At 39.7% G+C, this 27,107-nt stretch overlaps 1 protein-coding gene across 2 annotated transcripts in view; it reads right to left on the bottom strand.

Moving 5' to 3' along the window:
* The window catches only part of LOC105476087 (NIPA like domain containing 2), a 106,408-nt gene that overhangs the window by 17,456 nt on the left and 61,845 nt on the right, over positions 1-27,107 (bottom strand). Inside the window, exons 5-7 of one of the 2 annotated variants that reach the window (XM_071067960.1) lie at positions 17,967-18,088; positions 12,566-12,734; positions 7,913-8,009 (exon numbers count right to left, since the gene is read on the bottom strand). In XM_071067960.1, coding sequence (XP_070924061.1) covers positions 7,913-8,009; positions 12,566-12,734; positions 17,967-18,088 — 388 coding nt within the window. Of the gene's footprint in view, positions 1-276; positions 413-7,912; positions 8,010-12,565; positions 12,735-17,966; positions 18,089-27,107 lie in introns of both variants that reach the window. The other variant, XM_011731733.3, reaches the window with a different exon arrangement.

The following is a 27,107-nucleotide window of genomic DNA, read 5'->3' as shown; positions in this document are numbered from 1 at the left end:
AGCAGAAGAGCATCAGGAAAGCATCAAAGTGCACTTAGCTGGATTAAGGCTGCGCTTTAGAACTCACAAGACATGAAGGCAACGCTTCGTAAAAACTCATTATTGGATGAAGTTTTGGAGGAAGCAAGGCACATTGACTGAGGACAAGCTACAGGCCCTTCACCCTTAGAAATCAGTTGTATCTCATTTTAATTATCATCTGAAGTCAATAAAGATTAATGCCCAGAGAAGCACAGGAATGTTGAAAGATTAGTGAGTATGCAGAAGCTAACTTACTTGACTTGGAAAACACAAGATGCTATCATGATGATAAACATGATATAGAAAATGGGATAAGTTAGTTGCATTTTATCCGTCATAGAAAAAGTGATCATGCCTGAGACGGCCTTTACTGAAATAACAGTCAATGAGGCTGAAAAAGAAAACAAAAAACACAAAGAACATATTTGAGATTGAATTAACAAATAAATATCTTAAGCTTATGTGGTAGGGTAGCAAATACACCAATTATGGTTTAAGAATGAACATGGTTTTGGGAGGTGTAGGAAGGAATGTGACAGTAGTAAGCAGTGGCCTCATTGCTCGAGCCGTGCTGGATTTCAAATTTGCTTAAATCAGCTAAAGTTCTGCTGTGTGACTGTGTGCTTTTTTTTTTTTTTTAATCTTTGGAGCAAGATGCTTCTTTTCCAGCCCTAACTGTTGAAAGAATGCTGTGGAGGTTATAATTACGAGTAGATGGGAAAGGCAAAAACAATGGAGGGAGGAGATAAGAAAAGTCAGATTGTCCACGTGACATTAATGAGAAAAATAACTATTAAGCTATACTGAAAATTTAAAAACCAAATAGATGAGAAGACTAGAAAGTGAAATGTAACTCACTTCTTGAATTTACTTAGAGTTGTACTAAGTCATTGCTTCTCAGCCTTTTGGCTAAGATCAAGTGAGTTGTACTAAGTCTATATATAAGCCTTTTTGTTAGGAGACACCTAGAAGTTTCACTAAAAATATTTTTGACAATGACAATAATTGGAAAGAGGACCAGAGTTGAGTATTCATTTCTCAGCGTGGACCATCAATTTAAGGTTTACATAAGCAATAACTATGTATTTTCTATGCTAAAGATGAACTCATCCCTTATGAGAACAAACTTTTCATAGGTTCCAAACAGCCATTAAGAAAAAGTAACTTGATAAGGTTATATCACTATGAGAGTAATGGAGCATTTTCCGACAACATCATCTTTCTGTAAGGAAGAAAAGAATGCTTTCTGTCTTATGTCTCTTGAAGTTACTGCTGCAAATAATTCCATAATTTAGCTAAAATTCACTGAAAGTTCAAAAATAATTTTTACATGAAATCAAAAAATTATAAGTCAAAGGCAATGCAAAGGAGAAATACTCCCTTTGTTGCTGTTGAACTACTTGGCCATAATATATCTGAATTTTCCTCCTTTTATTTGAAAAGGTATTTTATATATATATATATGAAATATATATACATTTAAAACAGCGAGTGGTGGCCAGCCAAGAAGAGTCTTCCATAATATCGTTTTCCAAAAACTGAAAATATACTTTAACTTGAAGGGTACTAGGGCACACTTCCAAATTAGGCATTTTCTTTCAGTTAAAAATCATAATTGGCCGGGCGCGGTGGCTCACGCCTGTAATCCCAGCACTTTGGGAGGCCGAGGCGGGCGGATCACCAGGTCAGGAGATTGAGACCCTCCTGGCTAACACGGTGAAATCCCGTCTCTACTAAAAATACAAAAAAATTAGCTGGGTATGGTGGCAGGCGCCTGTAGTCCCAACTACAGCTAATCTGGAGGGTGAGGCAGGAGAATAGCGTGAACCCGGGAGGCGGAGCTTGCACTGAGCCGAGATCGCGCCACTGCACTCCAGCCTGGGCGACAGAGCAAGGCCAGACTTCGTCTTAAAAAAAAAACAAAAACCATAATTGACACAGGAGATCAGGTAATAAATTCTAAAAATAAACCCCAGTTCTCAACAAAGAGGCCCTTACAATCAGGTCTCTCTCCATCTTAAGATGTCTTTTGACCTGATTCTTTTACATATTTCCTATTGATTATGCCAATAGTCACATCTTAGCTAACCTAGGCACTTTAAATAGCTATAGAGATCTGTGTGTCACTTGATGGTTTAAGTTTGTAGGTTAGCTCTTGAGGGACCTTGATTCCCTCCTAAACACTGCCTGAAATCAGAGCACAATGTGATTATGATCTTGTGGTCTGAACAGCCAGGTTTCCCAAAGGGACAATTAATGGAGAAGGAGTTGAACGTACGGTTCCATTAGCCTCAGAACCTCAGAATTGCAAAGGACTTTAAAGGTCATCTGATTTAACCACTATCTGATTTTATATTATACTTAAATAAAGACAAAGACAAAACTAGAATTCTCTGTTATTGATAGCTAAACAAACTATCAATTTCTGTAGCCAATCATTATATTTTCAAAGCATGCGCAATTGTCAACTGATTAATCACTATTTTAACCTGTAAGTTATTTCTAGGCTGGTGTTGAGTACTTCTAAGTATTTTTGGGGGGTAGTTGATGAGGATAGGTGGAAATACAGAATTGTAATGCAGTGTTCTTCTAACATTATACTTAAAAACAGAAAGTACTTAGGTAAACACAGAAAAAAAGACTAGAAGAAACTACATCAAGATATTGTCAGTGGTTATCTCTAGCACTGGGATAATGAATTAACTTTAAATTCATTAAAAAAAATCTACAAAAGTAAACACATTCATTTAAAAATTTTTGGAAAATGTGGAAAAGCCTGGAAAGGAAAATTAAAATCACTTGTAGTTTCAGCACTCACCCCAAATCATTTTTGACATTGGGACATATTGTTATATTCCTATCTATAAGTATGAATATGTTACAACATGTGAATCATAAGGTATATACTACTTAGGAGCTTATTTTCCAAGTATATACCACTTAGGAACCTATTTACCTAAAGTAAATAGATTTTACCTAAAGTATTTTCTATGCCATTAAGTATTCTTCTAAAGCATGGATTTGTATGAATTGTATATCCTTACAAAAGCATAAAGAATGCTTTTGTATGAATATATAATTTATTTTGGCAATTCCCTATTTTTGGATATTTAGATTGTATTTTTTTTTTAAGTGTTAAAAGCGTGGCTGTGATGAATATTCTCGAACATAAGTCTTTGTATATCACTCTGCCTATTTCCTTAGGAAAACCACCTAAAGGGGAATTCCTGACTACAGCCACTTTGAGGGCTTGTGAAATATACTAGCAAACTGCCTTCCAGAGAGTACCAGCCACACTCTGTTGTACAGTGCTCAGTTACACAGATTTTCATATTTTTCTTTGTATCTTTCTCTATTTTCTTAATTATCAATAATTACCATATATACTTTCATCATTAGAACAACACCATTTTTTCTAAACTGTGCTGACCTGTTCTTGAAATTTGGCCCTCTCAATTCCCTCTTAGATTTTCATCAATATACCTCCTTCCAAAAATTTTCCTAGGTTGCCATCAACGTTTCCTTATGAGAGCCATAAACATTTTATTTATTAATTTATCTCTGATAACCAAAGCATTCCATGGATAGAGAAGGACTTCCTGGCCTTCCTAGTTTTCTGACGGTCCCAGAGGCTTTGGAGTACTTTCTTTTTTTTTTTTTTTGAGATGGAGTTTCACTCTTGTGGCCCAGGCTGGAGTGCAATGGTGCGATCTCAGCTCACTGCAACCTCCGCCTCGTGGGTTCAAATGATTCTCCTGCCTCAGACTCCTGAGTAGCTGGGATTACAGGTGCCCACCACCACACCCAGCTAAGTTTTGTATTTTTAGTAGAGCTGGGGTTTCACTATGTTGGCCAGGCTGGTCTCAAACTCCTGACCTTAGGTGACCCACCTGCCACGGCCTCCCAAAGTGCTGGGATTACAGATTGAGCCACCGCACCAGGCCTGGAGTCCTTTAAGAATGATCACCACCACTGGCAAAGGGGGCCACTCACCAGAAGTCAGGTTTCTTTCTTCTGACTACCCTCACTTGCTATTTTCTATTTTTTATTCCAGTCTTTATCAATCACACAAGCAATATTATGTATTTTGCTACCTCTCATGGATACAACATGACTTTGATAATCACTTTTTTAAAGGGTACTAATGCTCATTGTGCAATATTCAAGATGAGCACACGGTGCAGAGTGAGCATCCTGGTTCTCATTTCTTGTTGTAATGAGAACACTTCTGGTATTTCACCAGCAAGTTCTTTATTAGGAGTGCATATGAAACTTGATGAACTATATATTTCTTAAAGAATCCCTCTTTCATTCCCATAGTTAATTAAATTCACATGTTTACTGTGTGCTCACTGTGCTCAATTCTACTTAAAGAATGTATACTGTAAATAATAGACATGCTCTATGTCCTCATGTAGCTAACCTGGCCAGGAAGAGGGGCTCATAACAGCATATAAACATATACGTAGAATATGTAAGTGTAAATTGTTGTAAGTGTTACAAAGAAGAATCAGTTTTATTAAGACCACTTGGGCCAGGTGCGGTGGCTCATGCCTGCAATCCTAGCACTTTGTCAAGGTGAGGCAGGCGAATCACTTGAGCCTAGGAGTTTGAGACCAGCCTGGGCAACATGGGGATACCCTGTCTCTCCAAAACAAAAATAATAAAAAATAAATAAATTAGTCAGGCATGATACCATGCATCTGTAGTCTCAGCTACTCAGGCGGCCGAGGTAGGAGGATCGCTTGAGCCTGGGAGTTTGAAGCTGCAGTGAGCTATGATTGTGCCACTACACTCCAGCCTGGGTGACAGAGCAAGGCTCTGTCTCAAAACAAAACAAAGACCACTTTGTCACTGAGTATGATTTGCTCTGTGTTTATTTGCTGATTTTTTTTTTGATTTTTGTATCAATATTTAGCAGTGATATCAGTTCATAGTGTTTTTTGTTTGTCCCATTTTTTTCCCAGTTTGGGAGGTGAGTCTTATCTGATTATGTTTTTTTAAAAGTAAAAGCTTCCTTCTTATGTCCTCAAATAGTTGCAACAACATCAGAATAATCTATTCCTTAAGGATTTGAAGATATTACCTTTGGAACTCTCTAGGCCTGGTTCTTTTTTAGGATATAGCTTTTTAACAACTCCTTTATTTCCTCCGTAGTTATTTTCATTAAAAAATAAGCAATTTATTCAAATTATATATATGCATATCTATTGTTTCTATTTTGGGGTATTTGTGGTTTTTCTTTTTTTCTGATGGAGGATCTATTTTACTGTCTTTTTTTTTTTTTTTTTTTTTTTTTTGAGACGGAGTCTAGCTCTGTCACCCAGGCTGGAGTGCAGTGGCGCGATCTCAGCTCACTGCAAGCTCTGCCTCCCGGGTTCACGCCATTCTCCTGCCTCAGCCTCCCCATTAGCTGGGACTACAGGCACCTGCCACCACGCCTGGCTAATTTTTTGTATTTTTTAGTAGAGACGGGGTTTCACTGTGTTAGCCAGAATGGGATGGTCTCGATCTCCTGACCTCGTGATCCGCCCGCCTCAGCCTCCCAGGGCTCTGGGATTATAGGCGTGAGCCACCACGCCTGGCCTATTTTATTGTCTTTTAAGAACACGTTGTTGTGTTTAGTTATAAATCCATTACTTTTCTCTATTCTATTTCATTAATTTTTGTCTTTTTAATTAATTTTAATTAATTATTTCTGCTTTCCTTAGTTTTATTTCAGTATTTTTTCTAATTTCTTGAGTTGAGTGCTTAATTGACTTACATTTAAAGCAATCAATTTCTCTGAGTACAACATTAGTCAGAAACTCTAGGTTTAATATTAAGTGTTTTAATAATAATTAAAAAATATGCTGCAATTAAATCTTGGTTTCTACTTTGCACAGCTGCAGTTTAAGGGTAGTGTTAACATTTCCAGGTGGTAGGGTTTTACTGGTTTCTATTTTTATTATTATTTTTCTGTTTTTATTTCACTGTGATCTGAGGATGTGGTCTGTACTGTTTCAACTTCCTGGAATTTATCAAGGATTTCTTCATGGCCAATTATAGGATCAACTTTTGTAAATGTTACACAGGCACTTGAAAGAGAGTTTATTCTCTGTTTTCAGGCTTTAGAGTTCAATATTACAGGTACCAGTTCATGATTAATTATTCAGATCCTCTGTCTTTATATGGTTTTCTGTCTAATTATCTTCCATGAGCTGAGAGAAGTCGCCTAAACACCTTATATTTCTGTTAATGTAGTTTTGCATTTTCTGCAGATTTTCTGTTGCATGTTGGGTATGATATTTTTGTGGATTGTGCTCTTTTTGTCAGGATAAATTACTCCTTTTGTCTCATTTAATATCTTCTGCCTTAATTTTCATTTAGTAATATCATGACCTGCTTTGTTTTACTTTCAACCTCATTTATTTTGTTTTAGATGAAAATTTATGCATGTAGCCAAAACACTTTGCCATCTGCAAGGGCCAATCAGAAAGGGTGCCGGCCTTGGCACTGCTGGAAGAGGGTCCTGGAGGGCTCCTGTCTTAGTACTTATGACAGGGTTGGGGTTGAGAGGAGGAGATCTTAGGGGAAGGAAGCATGGTGGCTGCTATTTTAATAACGTTTACAGCTGTACTAGTGCAAATTGGCTGAATCCAACTTCAGAATCATTTTCAAAATCAATCTGGAAGTTTCCCTGACATCCAATTTGAGAATGTTTCTTTTTTTTTTTTTTTTACTAGGTAAACGTATTCCATTTACATTTATTATAACTGCTACACATTATCTTAATTCTGTTATCTTACATTCCTATTTAAAGTTGTCTTCATTTTCATTATTTTCCTATATAAGGTACATTTTGTTTCTTAGATGTCTGCTTTTGTTTTCCCTATTTGGTAATTTGGAAAGAAACAAATATAAAGTTCTCTTTCTGTTCTCTTGATCTACAGCATACCTGAATATAGCACAGAGTACATTTGTTTCTCTAAGTAACTATCAAAAACACAAATTTACTAGCACAAAGGAGAGAACTAGTTGATGAGATGGGAACATGAAAACCCAGCAGCTCATTACGATGGAGGCTATATGCTGCCCCAGGGGTAGGAGTACGGCCTTCCAAGTCATGGCAAACAGCACGCGATGCGTGGGCCATCTGACTGGCAAAGAGGAAATGAAGGAAGATTTACAAATATATTTTTATAAAGGGAATTTCCTAAATGATTAGTGAGATCTCCTAGTGTTGGTATATATGAGTGAGAGTGTGTGTGTGTAGGGGTGGGGGAAAGAGAGAGAGAGAAAGAGAGAAAGGGGCAGGGACAGAGAGACAGAAAGAGGCAGAAAAGAAGGGAGTGAAGATACATTAAAAAATACATAGTGGGCTTATCTAAGCACTATTTTCATCTCTAACAAGGTGCCTCTGGAAAAACAAAGTAAATGGGTTGGTAAACAATGAATGCAAGAAATGTGGTATTTAAGAAAATCATACTGCTTACATTTACATTTCCTATTAGTCATATTACAAAGTTTTTAAAGAAAATATTAATAGTATAGGTCTTGCTAACCAATTCCTGACACAAGAGTTTCAATTGGGATCATTAATTTGTTTCTCTTTTAAGATTTTCAATTACATATTAACAAAATATCTTCAAATTATCAGGGAGCAAATAAAGTTATCAAGAAGCAAAAAATCCTTAAATATATTTTTAAAAGAATTAAATATCTAACCAATTGCAGTAATGGACAGGCAATATATAATTTTTATAATTTAGACTCAGTTTCTTCCTGTAGATCAGAGCTGAAAAATATAAACAATGAGAAAGGAGTAGAATGCTTAAGTATTTTCCTTCAAACCTCATTTATGATTCAGCACAGCTCAATTAAAGAATAAGAAAACAAAATATGCCTTTACCTAGAAGTGCCACCAGGGTTAGCAGAATCACCATGTGTTTCATTCCTTTTCTTTTGTAGAAATATAGGAGAATGCAGAAAATTAATATTTCTAAAATCTAGAAATGAAAAAGATGAAAAAGAGTAAGTTATTCTACACAAAGTCTTCAAAATGTCACACTTCTCATTTTGATTTTTGCAGCAGTTCTCATATGAGAGTTGAGGGTGACTGAAGTTCCTAGGAACGACACAGGAGAGCAGCATAAGCACCTCGGCCATCCAGACCCGGAGCTCGAACACCCCTCTCCGCCAGTGATGCCCAATCTAGATCTCCAGTCCTAACCTCCCTGGGAGTTCAGCCTCATTTCCTCAAGTATCTACGGGACATTTCCACATGCATGTTTAATAGACACGCCACAGTAATGTGGGTAACACCTCCCACTTGATTCTCTACCTTCCCAGCTTGTTCCTCCAGGGCCTTTGCCCTCCAGTTAGTAGCATTCCCACACTCCCTGTTGCACAAACCCCAAACCCTTCCCTTTCCCTCACTCCCTGCCTTCCTCTCTAGACAGCTGCATTTGCTTCTAACTCATCTCTGATTTTACTCTTGCCTCTCTATAATCCAGCCATTCCACAGCCAGAGGAATCATTTAAGAACACAATTTGGATAATGAAATATTTTATTCATGGAGAACATATATGATACACATCAAAGGGATTTAGAGTAATATGACAGGCACTCACAGATTCTCTACTCAAACTAACAAACAGAACCTACTGACACCTCTGAAGTTGCTCATGTGCCCCTCTCCAGCTGTACTCCCCTCCTCCTTCAACCTCCCCAGGAATCACTATGCTGAAAATTTGTGTTTATTATTTACTTTCTTTATAGTTTATTGCATTTCTATGTGTCCCTAAGTGGTACCCAGTTTACTTTTGCATGTTTGGACTTTATACAAGTGGACTCATACTTGCTTTCACTCGTTTGTTTTTTTCCACCATGTATTATATTTGTGACATTCTTCCAGGATGATGCATGTAGTAAAAATATAAACTAGACCCATTCATTCCTTTGCCGAAACCTCCTGTGGTTTCCTACCACATTTAGAATAAAATCCAAACTTCCTTCTGGATCACAAAGTTTTAGGCAACTCCCTGGACCTCATTTTGTACCACTCACTCCTGGATGGTCCACTCTGTGCCAGCCTCATGGCAATTTTTAAAAATTCTTTTTTTTTTTTCCTAGTTCTTTCCAATCTTCAGATTGCTCCTGCCTGTGGGCCTTTGCACTAACTGCTCACTCTGCCTGGAATGCTCTTTCACTGATCTTTGCACAATGGCTCCTCCAAGTCACTCAGCTCACAGGTCAAATGCCACCTCTCTGAGAATTCTTCTCTGACTCTTCTGATCTAACGGAGCCACTCATTATCCTGTCACACCCCCAGCTTCAGGTCGCGGTGGAGCATTTTGCCATCATCATTTCTTGTTCATATGTTTATGTGTTTCTTGTCTGTCTTCCCTACTGGAATGCCAGCCCTAGGACAGGAATCTTACCCACTCTTTTTGCCACTCAATATCTGGTGCCTGGCACACAGTTGGTCACTCAATGAGTACTGATGGAATTAATGAGTAAATCACACCTCAAATTTATTATGAATAAGTCACCAAAAAAGACCTAATGTCTGAAAAAGTGACTGTTCAATAAATATTAATTGACTAAAAGTCTAAAATTTTCCTGTCCTTAAGAACTTTAGTGTAATTTTGAGTTCTCAGTTTTATTTTTGTTTTAACTTTTTTTTTTTTTTTTGGAGATGGAGTCTCACTCTGTTGCCCAGGCTAGAGTGTAATGGCTCGATCTCAGATCACTTAAACCTCTGCCTCTTGGGTTCAAGTGATTCTCTTGCCTCAGCCTCCCAAGTAGCTGGGATTATGGGTGCCTGCCACCATACCTGGCTAATTTTTGTATTTTTAGTAGAGACAGGGTTTTGCCATGTTGGCCAGGTTGGTCTTGAACTCCTGACCTCAAGTGATCCACCCGCCTTGGCTTCCCAAAGTGCTGGGATTATAGGCATGAGACACCGCGCCCAGCCCAGGCTATTATTTTTGACGAGATAGTATTCTTGGGCTGAATTCGTAAGTGTGAATGTTTACTTTTCTACCAGCAGACAGTACCATCACTAATTTTTTTTCTCTTTTTTTTTAACCACAGGAGTTAGGGACTTCACTATTTACAGGAATGCATTCTACCTACAACGCCTTCTCTAAATCAACTTAAATTTGTTTCCATTCAAGGATTTGCTTGTGGGTTTGTTTTTTTCTCTATTCCTTTGTGGGCATGGGAAACAGCAGGCCCTTATCTTCCTCATTAAAAAACCTTTTCATCTAATACGGAAGATGAAATCATCCCTTTGTCTTTTCTTCTCCTGGTAAATTAAACCAATTATTTTAACTGTTTCTTATGGGACTTATTTGCCAGACCTTTAATTTAATTGAGTAATGCTACAAAAGCTATTAAACTTGTATCTCTTTGCCTTCCCTAAAATGGCCATCAAAACATTGGATATCCTAATTTCTGTGCATTTCGCCAATTGTTAACAGAAATATCCCTCTGGGCCTGGTCTCCCCTCCACCACAGGCTTCCACTTCTCACATGAGACAATTATAGACAGTTCACAGCAGCGTTTGGGCCTCTGTGTTTGTTGCGGGAGAAAAGAAAGCTCTTCCTGCGTTAACACACAGAGCCTATTAGGTAAATCGATTATCATGCTGATTATTAATTTTTGCAGGTATTTGTTATCAGGTCTAGAAACCATGTATGACTTTTTTCATGTATGGGCAAATTCCATCTCTGTGGCTTCAGATAAATAAAACATGAGTTCCCATTATTCACAGAATAACTATAGTTGCCCTGGTTCTGCCTTGTGGCAAGAAGTCACACAGCTCCTAGGAATAAAATATTAAAGCAGTATGAATTAATGCCGATTTTTTTCTAGCAACATTTTTTTTTTCTCCCTGAAAACATCAATATTAAAGAAGCTGTGATTTCTGCAGGTTGCGGTGCCCCAGGAAGGGGCTGCATTATTGATTGCAATCTCACAGGTTAGAAAAAGTAACAGCACTTACTGAGTCCCCCGCACCCTGTGCACTGTTCCCAGAGCTTCCTGTTACGAATTCATTGAATCCTCACAATCACTTAGGAGGTAGGTGCTGTCGTCGGTTTACAGGTGAGAAAACTGAGGCTCAGAGGGGCAAAATGATGCAGCTCTGATAGGCAGCATGATGGCCCCATAGGAGTCCCTGGTCTAATCTCCAGACGCTGTGAAGATGTTACTTTACATAGCAAAGGGGTTTTCTATTAGGTTGGTGGGTTGGTGCAATTCTTCCTTTCTTTGTTTTCTGTACCAGATCAGAGGAAAAAGTTCCTGGGCCTTGTACCTGTGAGGCTTCCATTTAATGTAAGCCTTGAAGGAAAAACAGACAATTTTCAATTTTCCCACTGAAAATAACTACCTTCAATGGGAAAAACCTCAATTACTTTTGCACCAACCTAATGCAAAGAGCACTGGCAGCTGAAGGGGTGCGTGGCAAAAGAGATAGACAAAATTTTAGCACTGGATGCCCCACTGCCAGTACCAATATCTGAGCCCGATTTGACCTCATCTTGCCTCACCAAGTTCTCAAACGCATAGCCTATGGCCTAGCATATGGCTTCTCTGTCCAAAAGAAATGAGCTCTGCAAAGTTTCTCTCTAAGGCCATATTTGGACAAAGATCTGATCCTTGGTGGTCGGTTTATTAATTCTGCAGAGAGGCATTGAGTGAGGCGTATTGGCATGTGCACCCCAGAAGTGAACAAACTGGTTTTGAGTTTTGGCTTTATCACTTAGTACTTATGTGACCTTCAACAAGTTCCTGGGCCTTCCCCAGCCTCAACTTCCCCATCCATTAAATGCAGAGGATAACAGTGTCCCATGTATAGGGCCAGTGTGCAGGTAAAGAGCAGAATGTAATCTGAGCTAGACGTAGGGCTCAGCCACTCAGAGAGTGGCTGCTGCTACCAAAGAGGTGGACTCTTGTGTGGATGCACAAGTGCTATTTGCATTCAGACAATAAAGCAAATAACATCATGCCATAGATATTGATATCCTATAAAAACATACAGTTTTCTCCCTTAGGTTTCTAATACCTGATGGTGGGTTTTGTCGCAGCCGTGCCAGAAAGGCTGACTTAATAATCAGGTTTAGGGTACAGAATGACACCAAATGACAGGCTTGGCCCCAGCATCTGCTGGTTTAATTTTTTTGTCTGAGAGAAAATGAGCAATGTGCAGATTATTTTGTGAAGGATTTTATGTTCACAAAAGAGGTTTCCATTTGAATAGTCTTTTGGAAAATCTGGGTGAGCAAAATAGCCATGACCAAGCCTGCCAAAGAACATGAAGTAATTGAGAATTAGGGCTGCATTTTCTAACGTGGTTTTTGCAGAACACGTTTGCTCATAGGTATTACTCAACAAAAGGTCCTTCCAAGAAAAGGGCCTCATGGTCGAAGTAGCCTGGGGCATGTAGGACGAACAAAATCAAACCTTTCTCATTCTTACAGGACTTCTGGCTTTTAACATGCTAACAGAGATGATGAATTTCTCAGACAGGCCATGTTATGCAGAATTTTCCTCACCTAGTTTGACCTTGAAAATCCCACTTCTCTTTGTGTTTTGGCAAGGATCGGGATTGTCCGTCTGCGGCAGACAGGCTGGGAGAGGCTGTTTCAGTGAGTGAGTGGAGGGCACTTTATTCTTCTCTGGCTGGTATACACTGGGCTTCTCAAATCTTCCTTCCTTTCTTTTCTGTACCAGATCAGAGGAAAAGCTACTGAACCTTGTTCCTGTGAGGCTTCCATTTAATGTAAGCCTTGAAGGAAAAACAGACATCTGCCTGGGGCACGCAAACACGCAAAACAAGGGGTTGATGTGAGCCAGTGGGTGCTGCAATATTATAATTCCTTTTGTGAGAAATATAAAATGTATTCAGGCTTATAAATATTTTAGAAGTTATTTGATCAGTCCTGAAAGCCAATTCAGGTGCTCTTATTTATACTTGGTATAATACATAGAGTTAGATGAATGATATGTCAAAGAATAGTCTTAATTACTGTAATTATTATCTTTGCAGTCAGGGCTTGCAGAAAAGCATAGAATTTGCCATATCTGAGGATTAAATATTACTTAAGTGTTTAACAGATTCAAACCAAATTTCAGCTCACAATCTTAGTATAAAATACATCACTTCTAGAGTCTTTAGAGATGCAATTATATAATGGATTAAATTACAAATGAATGTAATATAGATCTATTCCCCTTAGGGTCTAATGCCAACAGTGTTATTCAAAAGTAATTTTATTAAAGGTTTATTTTATGCTATGTTATAAACACCTGAAATTATTTACATTTTTCTCTGTGGCATTTACTTTCAAATATACTTTCTTTATCTTAATATGATTTTTCAGATATATGGGTTTCTCCCAGAACTGTAAAATTCCTGCTACGGGAATTCCTGTCTCTAAACTTGGTGTCTAATCACCACTTAATGGATGAGTGAATAAATGGATGAATAAATTTATTTTAAGAGTTGATTTTGGAAAAATGGCAAACTGCAACTCATCTCAGTACTTTTTGTGGAAATATACAGTTTAATAAAAAGTAGTTTGGATCTCTTCAAATGTTTTCTCTGGTGTTAAAACAATACAAGATACAGCATCATTAAATAATGCTGTTTATTCCAGGAAATAAGTCTTGATGCATCTTTAATATACAAAGGATTTAACTCATGCCATTAATTTTCTGGTTTCAGGCTATGTGACCCTTTTCTTAACTAGATGAAGAATTTATTTTGCCTGCAGGCGAAGAGTAATAATTTGTTGGTAGGGCTTCAAGTCTGGATTATCATGAAATTTTCTGTAAAGTATAAAAGACAGAAGTAAATCACAGAGATCTAGTGCTTATCATTGACTGACAAAAGCTGTGATAATTAAAGAACTGAGTGCGGCATAGAAGTAGGAAGATAAATGGGGCAGAGGGGTTGGCACAAAGTATGACAGACCCGAGGAAGGCGATCTGACTTGGGAAGCCCAATCTTAAAGGCTGAAGGAGGGCAGGGGTGAGGGAAGAGCTAGGATGTGACAGCACTAGGGTAGAAATAAGGCCTATGAAAATGGATTTTGGGGCCATAACATATGAGGATCAGGGATTTAAATAGGCAGGGCACTGTGACTGATGGCCTGATTGATTCATTGATCAACCAGTACAAGTTCATGTCCTGAAGAAGTGCAGGGTCTTCTGAAATAAGACAGGCAGGTAAATAGATAAAGAGGTCCAATCTGAGCCATGCCCATGAGGGTAAGTTTTCAGGGGTCATAAGGAGATGGGGCTGTGGGTCAAAGGAGGTAGGGGAGGCAGACAGGTACAACAGCACTGCGTTATATGGCTGGAGGGGGCTCACTGGTCACATTTGTTTATTAGGAGGAGCTTGTACCAGTGTTGATGATGAACAACAGGGGAGGCAGCCTTGTTAAGAGGCTGCTGACACAGTTCAAACAAGAGATGGTGGAAGCCTGAATTAATGCAACAGGAATGGAAATGTGAAAAAGGGGTCAAGTTCAAGAGACTTTACATTTCCAAAAGGATCAGGGGTAGGAGTGAGGAATGAGGGTGAAGGAGAAGTCATGTGTAGTTTAGGTTTCCAGTATGGGAAGCTGACATGGAAGAGAAGAGAGAGTCTGGGAGAGAAGATAGTTTGTTTTTTGATATGTTACAATTGAGGAGACAATGGGATGCCCAGGCAGGGATGAGTAATATGTGGACAGATGAGAATATAGATCTGGAGCCCAGGAGGTGCCTGGGAAGGAGAGGTAGGTCTGGATTAAGACGTCTTTAAAAAGGTTGCTGGTGGGTGGGCAATGGGATTCTTTTAGAAGACCTTGGAAGAGTGTGCAGCATCAATAGAAGCGAGGCAGAGGAAGAGGAGGTGCTCAAGAGTCTGGCGTGGATTAGTCAGAGAGGAAGAAGAGAAACAGGGAAAACATGTGGAGGAAGCAAGGAGGAGAGAGGTTCTAGAAGATAATGGGCCAGGGAGTAAATGCTGCATAAGGTTCGAGAAGAATCAGGACCAAAAAGCAATTCCTTTGGCAATTCATGGAGAGGGATTTACTTTTCCAGACTTCTCCTACACCCTCATTCGTCACTACTAGTCCCCTTCCTGTTGGGAATGTAAAGCCTCTAGAACTTGGTCCTTTTCTACATTCCCATTCCCATCGCATTAATTCAGGCTTCCATCATCTCTTGCTTGAACTGTGTCAGCAGCCTCTTAACAAGGCTGCCTCTCCTTTCTGTTAATCATCAACACTGTGGCTACAAGCTCCTCCTAATAAACAAATCTGACCAGTGAGCCCCCTCCAGCCACATAATGCAGTGCTATTGTATCTGTCTGCTGTTCCCTCTACTGGCAATATCCCCCTACCTCCTTTGACCCACAGACCCATCCACAGATTGGAATGAGTGAAGAGTCAGTGGGAGCTGAGGAAGTGGACAGGACCAGCAAGAGTAGATTATTTGAAGACATTCTTGGTAGTAAATGGCAGGAGTGAAATTGGGCAGTTTATTAAAAGGGTGTGTAGTGTATGAGAATTTTTTTAAAATAGAGAAACCTAAGTATCTTTGTAGAGCAAGAGAAAGGAGTAGAAAAGGAAATGAAAGTGAAAAGATCTGTAGATATTTGTGTTCTAGTGGTCAGAGTACATATCAGAAATGGTAGGATATATAGAATTCTTGTCATACACACTAGGAACTGCTTCAGTCATGTATTTAGAGCAAATTTAATCAGTAGACACATCCCTGTAAATGCCAATGTCACACTTTTCAATACTAGGCATATAAAGTAGGATCATACTATTTTATCTGTTTTAATGGCAGAAGGTTAGACCAGTTAGCTTTTGAGGTCACTTCTAATCCTAATAGTGTGTGCTTTGATTCTTTTTCTTTTTTTTTTTTTCCTTTGTCTTGAGACAGGGTCTCACTCTGTCACCCAGGCTGGAGTGCACAGCTGCAATCACGGCTCACTGCACCCTTGACCTCCTGGGCTCAAGATCCTCTCATCTCAACTCCCAGTAGCTGGGACTGCAGGTGCATACCACCCTGCCTGGCTAATTTTTAAAATTATTTGTAGAGATGAGGTCTTGCCATGTTGCCAGACTGGTCTCAAACTCCTGGGCTCAAGCGATTCTCCCACCTTGGCTTCTCGAACTGTTGGGTTACAGACGTAGGCCACCATGCCCAGCCTGATTCTTTTTATTGTTTTCACAACTATTTTACCAAACTAGTTCTTGGTTAAATGCTCAGCTAGACTATCCCAGCTTTCTTTTATTACCTACCCTTCCTAGAATATTATTATTCCCCAATCTGTACCAACTTCTGTGACAAGTTGCATATCAACCCTTTTGATCATATTCTCTTTATACCTACAGATACAGCCACTGCATCAAGCGAGATAACCCAGTTAACGCCTTCATATTTCTCTACTTCATTCTTTTTATTTTTTTGAGACAGAGTTTCACTCTTGTCGCCCAGGCTGGAGTGCAATGGCACCATCTTGGCTCACTGCAACCTCCGCCTCCCAGGTTCAAATGATTCTCCTGCCTCAGCCTCCCAAGTAGCTGGGTTTACAGGTGTGTACTACCACTCCTGGCTAATTTTTGTATTTTTAGTAGAGATGGGGGTTTCACCATGTTGGCCAGGCTGGTTTCGAACTCCTGACCTCAAGTGATCTGCCCGCCTCGACCTCCAAAAGTGCTGGGACTAAAGGTGTGAGCCACTGTGCCCAGCCTCATTTGATTCTTTTACACATCTGTTGGTATTGTAGTACTGTTGTGTGCTCCTCTCAGATAATCTGTAGCATTGATCTCAACAAGGACTTAAAAAAAATTAATAGATCACTTTAATCTTTTTCACTGGAAAAATTAAAGATATAAAATTTAAAATATAATAAAAGAGAAAAATATACAAGTTTAAATATTTTGTATTGGTTGACAGTACTAATGGGAATATAAATGAATATGGAAATTCTGGAGGGCAGTTTGTCTACATCTATCAAGTTTTTAAAAAAATTATTATACTTTATGTTTTGGGATACATGTGCCGAATGTGCAGTTTTGTTATGTGGGTATACACATGCCATGGTGATTTGCTGTACCCATCAACCCGTCACCTACATTACATATTTCTCCTAATGCTATCCCTTATGCTCATCATCACTGGTCATTAGAGAAATGCAAATCAAAACCACAATGAGATAACATCTCACGCCAGTTAGAATGGTGATCATCAAAAAGTCAGGAAACAATAGATGCTGGAGAGGATGTGGAAAAATAGGAACACTGTTGGTGGGAGTGTAAATTAGTTCAACCATTGTGGAAGACAGTGTGGCGATTCTTCAAGGATCTAGAACTAGAAATACTATTTGACCAAGAAATCCCATTACTGGAAATTTACCCAAAGGATTATAAATCATTCTACTATAAAGACACATGCACACATATGTTTATTGCGGCACTATTCACAATAGCAAAGACTTGGAACCAACCCAAATGTCCATCAATGATAGACTGGATTAAGAAAATGTGGCACATATCTACCATGGAATACTATGCAACCATAAAAAACGAGGACTTTTTTGAAGAGAACCCCTATTTTGAATAAAGTTCAGTAAAGCAAAATGTGTCCTCAAGTATTGTCCCTTCAACTTGGAAGGGAATGTTTTGTTTTATTCTGAGTTGTCCTAAAACATGTTGCTTTGGAACTTGCTGGATTAATTGATGTGGAAATTGTTCCAGGAAAGGATATCTGGGAAACTAAGGGTGCTTCTATTGCTGACTTAGTAATTCAAATACTTTGGTGTTGGTCAAATACATTTACATTTTAATAAGATATTAGTGCTGGTGAGGAAAAGGTTATGTTCTCTAATATCTGCATGTACCAGTGGTCTGGATAATACAGATTTGGGGATAGTGAAATATTTAGAATTCTTACCACATAGATCAGGAACTGCCATCCGACAAAGTAATACTGCACTGTTCTTGCTGAGATTGCCTGAGTTATATTTGGAGCAAAGTTCACCAGTAAATATGTTCCTGCAAATGCCAGTGTCATACCTTTAAATAAAATTGAAAAGAAAAACCAAATTGAAACCAACCTAAAGCTTTTTGTTGACACAGACATTGCCTAGAGACTGAGCATTACTTGTAAAAGTGCCAGTCGCCCCTCCCTATTATACTCCGTTTCATCAAACCATCCCTGCATATCTTTCACATTCACCTGAAGGCATTCCCTTTACAGGGGAATAGAGCTGGGGGATGGATGGGGTAGGACATAACTTCCAATTTTTCTCTGTTGTTCTGGATGACTCCCGGCCTCTTCAGGGACGCTTTCCCCAGTGATCGGGAAGATCAGAATATGTGCTATGAAGATGTGAAAACACATCCTAAGCTGACCGTTTCCTCATGGGCCAGTAAGTGCATGATAGATGGCACAGTCCAGAGGACAGGGAAACCCATCACATGATGAGCTGCTCTACACTCACTCATCCCTGGAGCCTTCAACACACTCAGGTGATTTAATAATTTGCAACTCTGGTAATGAGCATCTTTAATCACTGCCATTTATTGGATTCCTTTTAGCAGCAATAACGAAGGTGAACACTGGCTTTGCTATAGGAGTTTAATTAATCCAGTCTAGAATATAGAATTCCAAGGTTAGCTTAATAAAATAAAATAAAATAGAAACCACGTCATAAACCTATGTAAGGAGTGTGTTACTGCCATCGGTTTAGCATTACTTAAAATGACAGAAGGGAATGTGTGTAGGGGGGTTGGGGGTGAGGCCACCGAAGAAGGGGTGAAGGGAGGACTTGCCCTTCCAAATAATGTTGAAAAGTGCTTATTTATATATAATTAGCAGTCTGAAAAAAACCCTGATATAAGTAGCATATTTTAGATAGCACACTTGAAAACATAATTCAACTTGTTTCATCTCTGAGGTCAGTGCTATTGTGAATATAATTTATAACCAACATTGACTCCAACCTGAAACAATTTGGTTTGTCTACAAAGTCTCACAATTTGAAGGCACCAATTTCCTGTTCCTCTTATGCAAATGACTTAGGTTTTGAACTCTAGTTCCTGGAAACAAATAGCATTTGATTTTTCGCAAAAGCTAGACAACAGCAATTCAGGGTATTGTAGAAGCTACAAGGAAGTTTCCTCTAATGTAACGATTTATTCTGTAATACTTTGTGAAGACAGATTATATGCAATCTTTAAAGCTATTTTGAATGAGAAGTTTAGAAACAAAAAACAATATACATTATTAAACACTGTAATAAAAGCAAATGATAAAACCATATATAAGAACTTGGGAGAAAATTATTTGTCAGTCATGTCTTTTCTTTGGAAAAAAATTACATAATTGTTCAAAAGTAGGTCCCTAGGAGGAAGAGATTAAAAAAAACCTGTTTTCTAAACTTGGTATGATAAAGTAGCATAAATCCATTTAATCTACTTTAAAATGTCTCAGATACTTCTGTTTCTTTTGTGAAATCCAAATTTCTAGTTATATTAAGTTCCTCCATCAGATACTTCTTTATCTCTACTAATAGTATCTAGTTTCTATTAACTTTCTTGTATTTAAATTCAGTTTTGAGTAGGCAACACATGTATATGGCAAAATTCCAACAATACACAAGGCGGACTAGTGAAAAGTTAAATCTCATACACCCTGATGGTTCACTAGTTTTCCTCCTCAAAGTCACTACCACCACCAGTTCCTGGGGTTTTCTTTTCAGAGATGTTTTATGCATGTGTGTATAAGTGTGCATGAGGTTTTTTTTTTTACATAAATAATTGCATATTATATAAGCTTTTCTGTATCTTGCTTTTTTTTTTTCTACTTAGAACATTTTGGAGGACACTTCACATCAGTATATGCAGGGTGGCTTCATTCTTTTTAAGTCTACTGGTATTCTATCTCGCGGAGGTAGTATTGCTTACTGAATAACTTTCCAATATTGTCCCTGTTTCACATCCTGACATATCCCTCCCTACTTCACATCCACGTCTGCATTTGCCTTCCATGACTGTTCCTATCAATGTATATCTTCATTGCATTTCTTTTTAAAAATTTTTAATTTTTGTGGGTATATAGGAGGTGTATATATTTATGGGGTATATTTCATTGCATTTCAAAACTTTTAAAAAATATAAAATGGCTGATGCTTTTACAGTTATTCTTTCTTTCTCTCCTTCCTTCCTTCCTTCCTTCGTTCCTTCCTTCCTTCCTTCCTTCCTTCCTTCCTTCCTTCCTTCCTTCCTTCCTTCCTTCTTTCCTTCTCTCTTTCTTTCTTCTTTTTTTTTTTGAAACAGAGTCTTGCTATGTTGCCCAGGCTGGAGTGCAGTGGTGTGATCTCAGCTTACTGCAACCTCTGTCTCCTGGGTTCAAGTGATTCTCCTATCTCAGCCTCCCGAGTAGCTGGGACTACAAGCATGTGCCACCATGCCCAGCTAATTTTTGTATTTTTAGTAGAGACGGGGATTCACCATGGTGGCCTGGGTGGTCTCGAACTCTTGACCCCAGGTGATCTGACCGCCTCCGCCTCCCAAAGTTCTGGGATTACAGGAGTGAGCCACCATGCCCGGCTGCAATTGTACTTTCTAAGTCCCTTTCACATATATTATTTCATTTGGGCCTCACATCACTGTGCATCTGCTAAGTAACTTTATGGCAGTTCAGCAGGTCACACATTCTTTCTTCTTAATAATTTTTATTTCAGCTATCTGCAATAATTACAAAGGCAGTTCTGGATAGCTGCCACCAGTTGTATGCTGGTTTATTTGGCATCATTTATATTTATGTGATTTACTGTCCCCTTTATGAGTTATATGCACATTTTTCATGTTAGTCATTTGTACTTCCTTAAATAAATTCCTTTTAAATTTATTTATATTCTACCTTTTTCTAAAAGTGATATGAGATATCAGTTCCTGTTATTTTTATTTCAGTAAAGCTACATATATTCCTTCTTTTGAAAGACACAGATTTCTGACTTAGGAAACTTGTCAGTTTACCTTCTGCTGGCCCGTTTGCCGAAAGGAGTAATCTGAACATGTAAGATCCTCTGAAAAGTCTGCTGCCAGAAGTCTCAGAGCTCTCTTGTATGTTATTTGTTTCTTTTCTCTTGTTGCTTTTAGGATTCTTTATCCTTGACCTTTGGGAGTGTGATGATTAAATGCCTTGGGGTAGTCTTCTTTGGGTTAAATCTGCTCAGTGTTCTATAACCTTCTTGTATGTGAATATTGATGTCTTTCTCTAGGTTTGAGAAGTTCTCTATTATTATCCCTTTGTATAAACTTTCTAATCCTCTCTTCCTCTACCTCCTCTTTAAGGCCAATAAGTCTTAGATTTGTTCTTTTGAGGCTGTTTTCTAGACCTTGTAAGTGTGTTCCGTTCCTTTTTGTTCTTTTTTTTTTTTTTTTTGTCTCCTCTGACTGTATTTTCAAATAGCCTGTTTTCAAGCTCACTAATTCTTCTCCTCGATCATTTCTGCTGTTAAGAGACTCTGATGCATTCTTTGGTATGTCAGTTGCATTTTTCAACTCCAGAATATCTGCTTGATTCTTTTGAATTTTAAAAATTTCTTTGTTAAATTTATCTGATAGGATTCTGAATTCCTTGTCTGCGTTATCTTGAATTTATTTGAATTTCCTCAAAACAGCTATTTGAATTCTCTGTCTGAAAGATTACATAACCCTGCCTCTCCAGGATTGGCCCCTAGTGCCTTATTTAGTTTGTTTGGTGAGGTCATGTTTTCCTGAATGGTCCTGATGCTTGTGAATGTTTGTCAGTGTCTGGGCATTGAGGAATTAGATATTTATTGTAGTCTTTGCAGTCAGGGCATGTCTGTACCCTCCTTCTTTGGAAGGCTTTTTGGGTATTTTAATGAACTTGGGTGTTGTGATCTAAGTTTTTGGTCACTGTGGCCATATCTACATTAGGGGGCACTCCAAGCCCAGTAATGTTGTAGTTCTTGCATATTTGTAGAGGTACCATATTGGTGGTCTTGCATAAGATCTGGATGAATTATCTGGATTAACAGGAGGAGACTCTTGTTCTCTTCTCTTACTTTCTCCCAAACAATCTGTGTGTGTGTGTGTGTGTGTGTGTGTGTATGTGTGTGTGTGTGTGTGTCCTGAACTGCCTGGAGCTGGGGGCGAGGGGTGGAATGACATAAGCACCCCTGCGGCCACTCCCACTGGGACTGCCTAGGTCAGACCTGAAGCCAGCACAGCATTGGATCTTGCTCAAGGCCTGCTCTATCCACTGCCTGGCTACCACCTATGTTCGCTCAAGGGCCTAGGGCTCTACAATCAGCAGGTGGCAAAGCCAGCCAGGCTTGTATCCTTCCCTTCAGGGTGACAAGTTCCTCTAGGCCCCGGGTGGGTCTGGAGATGCTGTCCAGGAGCCAGGCCTGGAGTCAGAAACCTTAGAAATTTACCTGGTGTTCTATTCTACTGCAGCTAGGTCGACACCAAAACCACAAGACAAAGTCCTTTCTGCTTGTCCCTCCCCTTTCCCCACGCAGAGGAGTCTTTCCTCTGTCCACCACCCTCAGGGACTGCCAGGGTACTGCCAATAGTCACATAAGGCCCAAAGGCTCTTCAGTCATCTTATGGTGAATGCTGCCAGGCCCGGCACTACCCTTCAGGGAAGTGGGCTCTCCTGTGGTTCAGGGTAGGTCTAGAAATGCCATCCAAGAGCCAAGACCTGGAATCAGGGACCCCAAGAACCCTCTTGGTACCCTACCCCGCTGCGGCCAAGCTGGTACTTAAGCTGCAAGACAAAATCCTTTTTATTTGTTCATCTCCTTTTCTTAAGCAGAAGGAGTCCTTCCCCACAGCCACCACAGCTGTGAATATGCTGGGCCACACCTGAAACTAATACATCTCTGAGTCTCACCCAAGGCTCACGGTGAGTACTGTCTGGCTGCCACTGCTGATTATTCAGGGCCCAAATACTCTTTAGTCAGCAGGTGATGAATCCTGCCAGGACTAGGTCCTTCCCTTCAAGGCAGTGGCTTCTTTTCTGGCCCAGGGTGTGTCGTGTGTCAAGAAATGTCATCCAGGAGCTAGAGCCTGGAATGGGGGCCTCAGGACTTTGCCTGATGCCCTATCCTACTGTGGCTGAGCTGGTGTCCAAGTTGCAAGACAAAGTCCTCTTTATTCTCTCTCCTCTCCTCAAGTGGAAGAAAGGAGGCTCTCCCAGAGCTATGAGCTGTGCTGCCTGGGGCTGGGGGAGGAGTGGCGTCTGCACTCCCTTGGCTTCCCAGCTGTTGTCTCACTGGATCATATGCCCCTTGAGTCCACTGGTTCTAATCCTAGCACAGCACCAGGACTTGCCTAGGAGTTGCAGTTCTTGTGGCCATGCAGCCTTTCAAGTTTATTTAGGACCCCAGAGAAATGTTAGCCTGCGGTGGCAAGGCTTGCCAAAACTCAAGTTCACACCTCTGGAGTGGTTGATTCCTCTCTGGATAGAGCTGGTCTAAATGCTCCCTCTGTGGCCATCAGCTGAGCTCTAGCCAGTATTGGCAGCATTGAGTTCCAGTGCGAAGTCCCATAATCACTGTGCTCTTCTTCTCCAAGTGCGCAGATTCTCTGTGCCACTTGGCCACTGCTGGCGGATGTGGGAGAGGTGGTGTTGGTGATTCGAGACTGTCCTTCCTACCCTCTTCAGTGCCTCTTTCAGCAATATGAAGTTAACACCAGCTACTGTGATTGCTCACCTGAGTTTTGGTTCTTATGAAGGTGCTTTTTTGTGTTTAGATAGTTGTAAAATTTGGTGTTCCTACAGGCAGGACGATTGGTAGAGGCTTCTATTCAGCCGTCTTGCTCCATCTCCTTTGTCTGGACATATAAGATCCAAAAGGAAGCAGGGTATCACCAACATGTTCCTCACCCAGGGAAATGTTACATTTTAGGTCAAGACTTGGATCCCAGGAGTCTAATCCAAGCTGAAACTGCCCTCACAAAATTCACATTTCACTGCTACTTGCTACCTGGAAGAGCTTAGGCAAGTTATTTACTCCATTGTGACTCAGTTTCCTCATCTCTAGGTACAAATTATGTCATCATACTTGCAAAATCCCAGGAATTTGGCTCTGCAAGAGGCCAGTCTAGGGAACTGAATATGCTTCAAAGCCCACTGAGAGGCCTGATGTGACAGCGGATCCTGGATAGATCCATCTCAGGATGCTGACTGCCTGCCATGAGCCAATGGCCATTTGAGTTAAGCTTAAAAATTGGTCCAAAATTGTATCTCTAATATTATAACCTTGGGATGATCAGGGACCATCACTGGGGCTGTCTCTAAGGAGATAACCCAATTTGATAATGGAAGGAATGAGCAGGAAGGAATTGGCTGGTGTTTTCTGAATGCCTAGCAAAGACTTCTCGCTGTTGGTTTTCAAAGAAAACAGAAAGAAGGACATGGCATAACTAACAGACATAACAAAGAAGAAGGAAAAAATAGCAGTCCTATGTTTGCTACCCACAGCTAGCCTCAGGAAACTGGTGCATAGAGTTCCAAGATCTGGATATTGGAGGGGACATAAAACAGCAGCCAGACAGCTGTGGGTAAGCTGCAGGTAAGAGGCAATGTCTAGATGCTAGATGCTACCCACAATACAGGCATGGGATGCCATCCTCTGTCCTCATGCCCATACCTGCAGCAAATACATTTTTCTCATCAAATACAACTCAAGTCACTTAGAAGTCTATAATGGTCTGCTGGGAATCTTAGATTTAGCTTGATAACATGTACAAATATTAAATAAAACCTCTCCCTATAAACTTGATATTTGTGCAAAACAGGTAAACAAGCAAATCCCTGCCTTTTATAATAGATACACTAGTTATACTGGGAGGGCATATGCCAAGGGAACGTAATCTTTTTTGTTTTAAATAGAGATACAGTCTCACTCTGTTGCCCACGCCGGAGTACAGTGATGCAATCGTAGCTCACGGCAGCCTCGAATTTCTGGGCTCGAGTGATCCTTTCATCTTGGCCTCCTGAGTAGCTGGAACTACAGGCATGTGCCACCATGACTGGCTACTTTTTTAATTTTAAGTTTTGTAGAGATAGGGTCTGGCCATTTTACCCAGGCTGGTCTCGAACTCCTGGTCTCAAGTGATCCTCCCACCTTGGCCTCCTAAAGTGCTGGAATTACATGTGTGAGCCACTATGCCCAGCCAGTAATAATTATTTTTAGGTGTTGTTCTTAAAATTATTGAGTTCATAGATGTGTATGGCTGACATGAGCGTTATGGTATAATCAGCATCATGCTAAAATGTGATGATAATGATAACTATAATAGTAATAACTAATACTTGTAAGCACAGTTCTAAATGCTTTATACATAACTAATTTAATGCTTCCAACAAATCTGTGAAAATGATTTACCTTTGTGTTATTATACTATTACAACTTTTACTATACGTAAGTTGTATAGTATATGACATATAATATGAATACTATATAATGTATACTCTTAAACTGTTACCATCTACATTTGACAAAAGAGGAAATTGAGCCACAGAAGAAATAGTTATTTTGCTTGGGATTTTCCAGCTAAGAAGAGGAGAGCTGGGATTGGAACCTAGGTGGTCTATTTTCTTAACTATTATACTCCACTGCCTCTTATTTGCCTTAAGAATCAAGGCCACTGAATGGACAGCTCAGGGCTGTCATTTACATTGAAGTCTGTATGAGTGGCACCCCTAGGAGCTGTACAGAGCACAACCTGAGGCCGTATGCAGCATCCTTACTGGGGATAAAAGAAATTGATTGTTCCCGGCAAAGGTCCCTGGGGTCCTTGACTGGTCTCAGGTAATTTTTCTGGCCCTAAATTTCCTTTAGAAGAGTATTCCCAAACTGGTATTCCCTGGAACCAGTTTTGTAAGACAGATGCTCCACCAAAAAAGGTCCCAAGGCAAATGTATTTGAGAAGAGGTGAATTAAACAAACTTGAATCATTCTTTTACTGGAAAACCTCTCCCATCCTAATGTATTAGCATTCACTGTAAATCTCCCAGAGGAGGATATGGTTGTCATATTTTCTAAACATATTTGACCATTTATATTGCACTGAAGTAGTGTTTTGGGGGAATATTTTATATTTTGGGAAATACTTGACATTTAACTGGATCCAGCTGTGAGCATGCCTTTGTTTCAGGAGGCTACTAGTGTTCTGCTGCAAAAGTCTTCTATAGATACCTGTGCACCAAGAATGTGGTTGGAGGAAAGCACCCCAGAATCAGGCTCCTTCTGAAGCTTCTGTTCACTGGCACCTCTAACCTGTGGAGTCCCTCACCTGTGCAAGTTTTGGAATCTAAGATCTACTTGCACAGTTCTTCCACAACAGATATCCCGGTTCCCAAGCTCCTCTTTCCCTGAACTAAAACCTGAAATCTTCTTGAATTTTGTCCACTCTCCAGCTGGATGCTACTTAATATTAACTGCCCATTTGCTGACTTCTGGAATCTGGTCTGACCTGACTTTTAGGAGCCTTAAGAGTTTTTCTTATTCAGCTAACCTGACTGCAACCAAGATTGCAGTCTAATTCCTTTGGTCCCTGCAATATGTCTCCTGGTCAGTGGGAGTCCAGTTATTGCTTTTGTGGGATAACAGGAGTCAAAGAATAAATTGGACTCCTTAACATCAAACCATTTGGGAATACCCTCCCATAAGTACAATCTCTCTGGATTCCTCAGGCTTATGGTAGCAAAACCTTGAAGAAGCCCTCGATTGAAAATCTCAGTGATGTGGTGAATTCATGTAGTCCATCAGAAAGGCTCCCATTCTTGAGGCAGCTCTGCAACCGTAACAGTCAATCTGTCTTCTCAACCAGAGACAATGGGGCATTTAGCTAGTTTAGTGTTCTAGATATTGGCTCCAAATCAAGCTGACTTCTGGTGTGGGAAATGGAAGGAAGGAAATAGCTCTCCTCTCACTATTAATCTTGTGATATTCTATTTAGGGAAACCTTTTCTAGGTGACCCGAAATAATCAAATTGCTTGTCTCTGGAAATTGCTGATGAGTTGACTGTCATTTTTGTTTCTATGAT

The sequence above is a fragment of the Macaca nemestrina genome, chromosome 8 (assembly GCF_043159975.1).
Source record: "Macaca nemestrina isolate mMacNem1 chromosome 8, mMacNem.hap1, whole genome shotgun sequence".
Classification (NCBI taxonomy): Eukaryota; Metazoa; Chordata; class Mammalia; order Primates; family Cercopithecidae; genus Macaca; species Macaca nemestrina.
The sequence above is the reverse complement of the archived record's forward strand: the minus strand, read 5'-3'. Positions and strand labels throughout refer to the sequence as shown.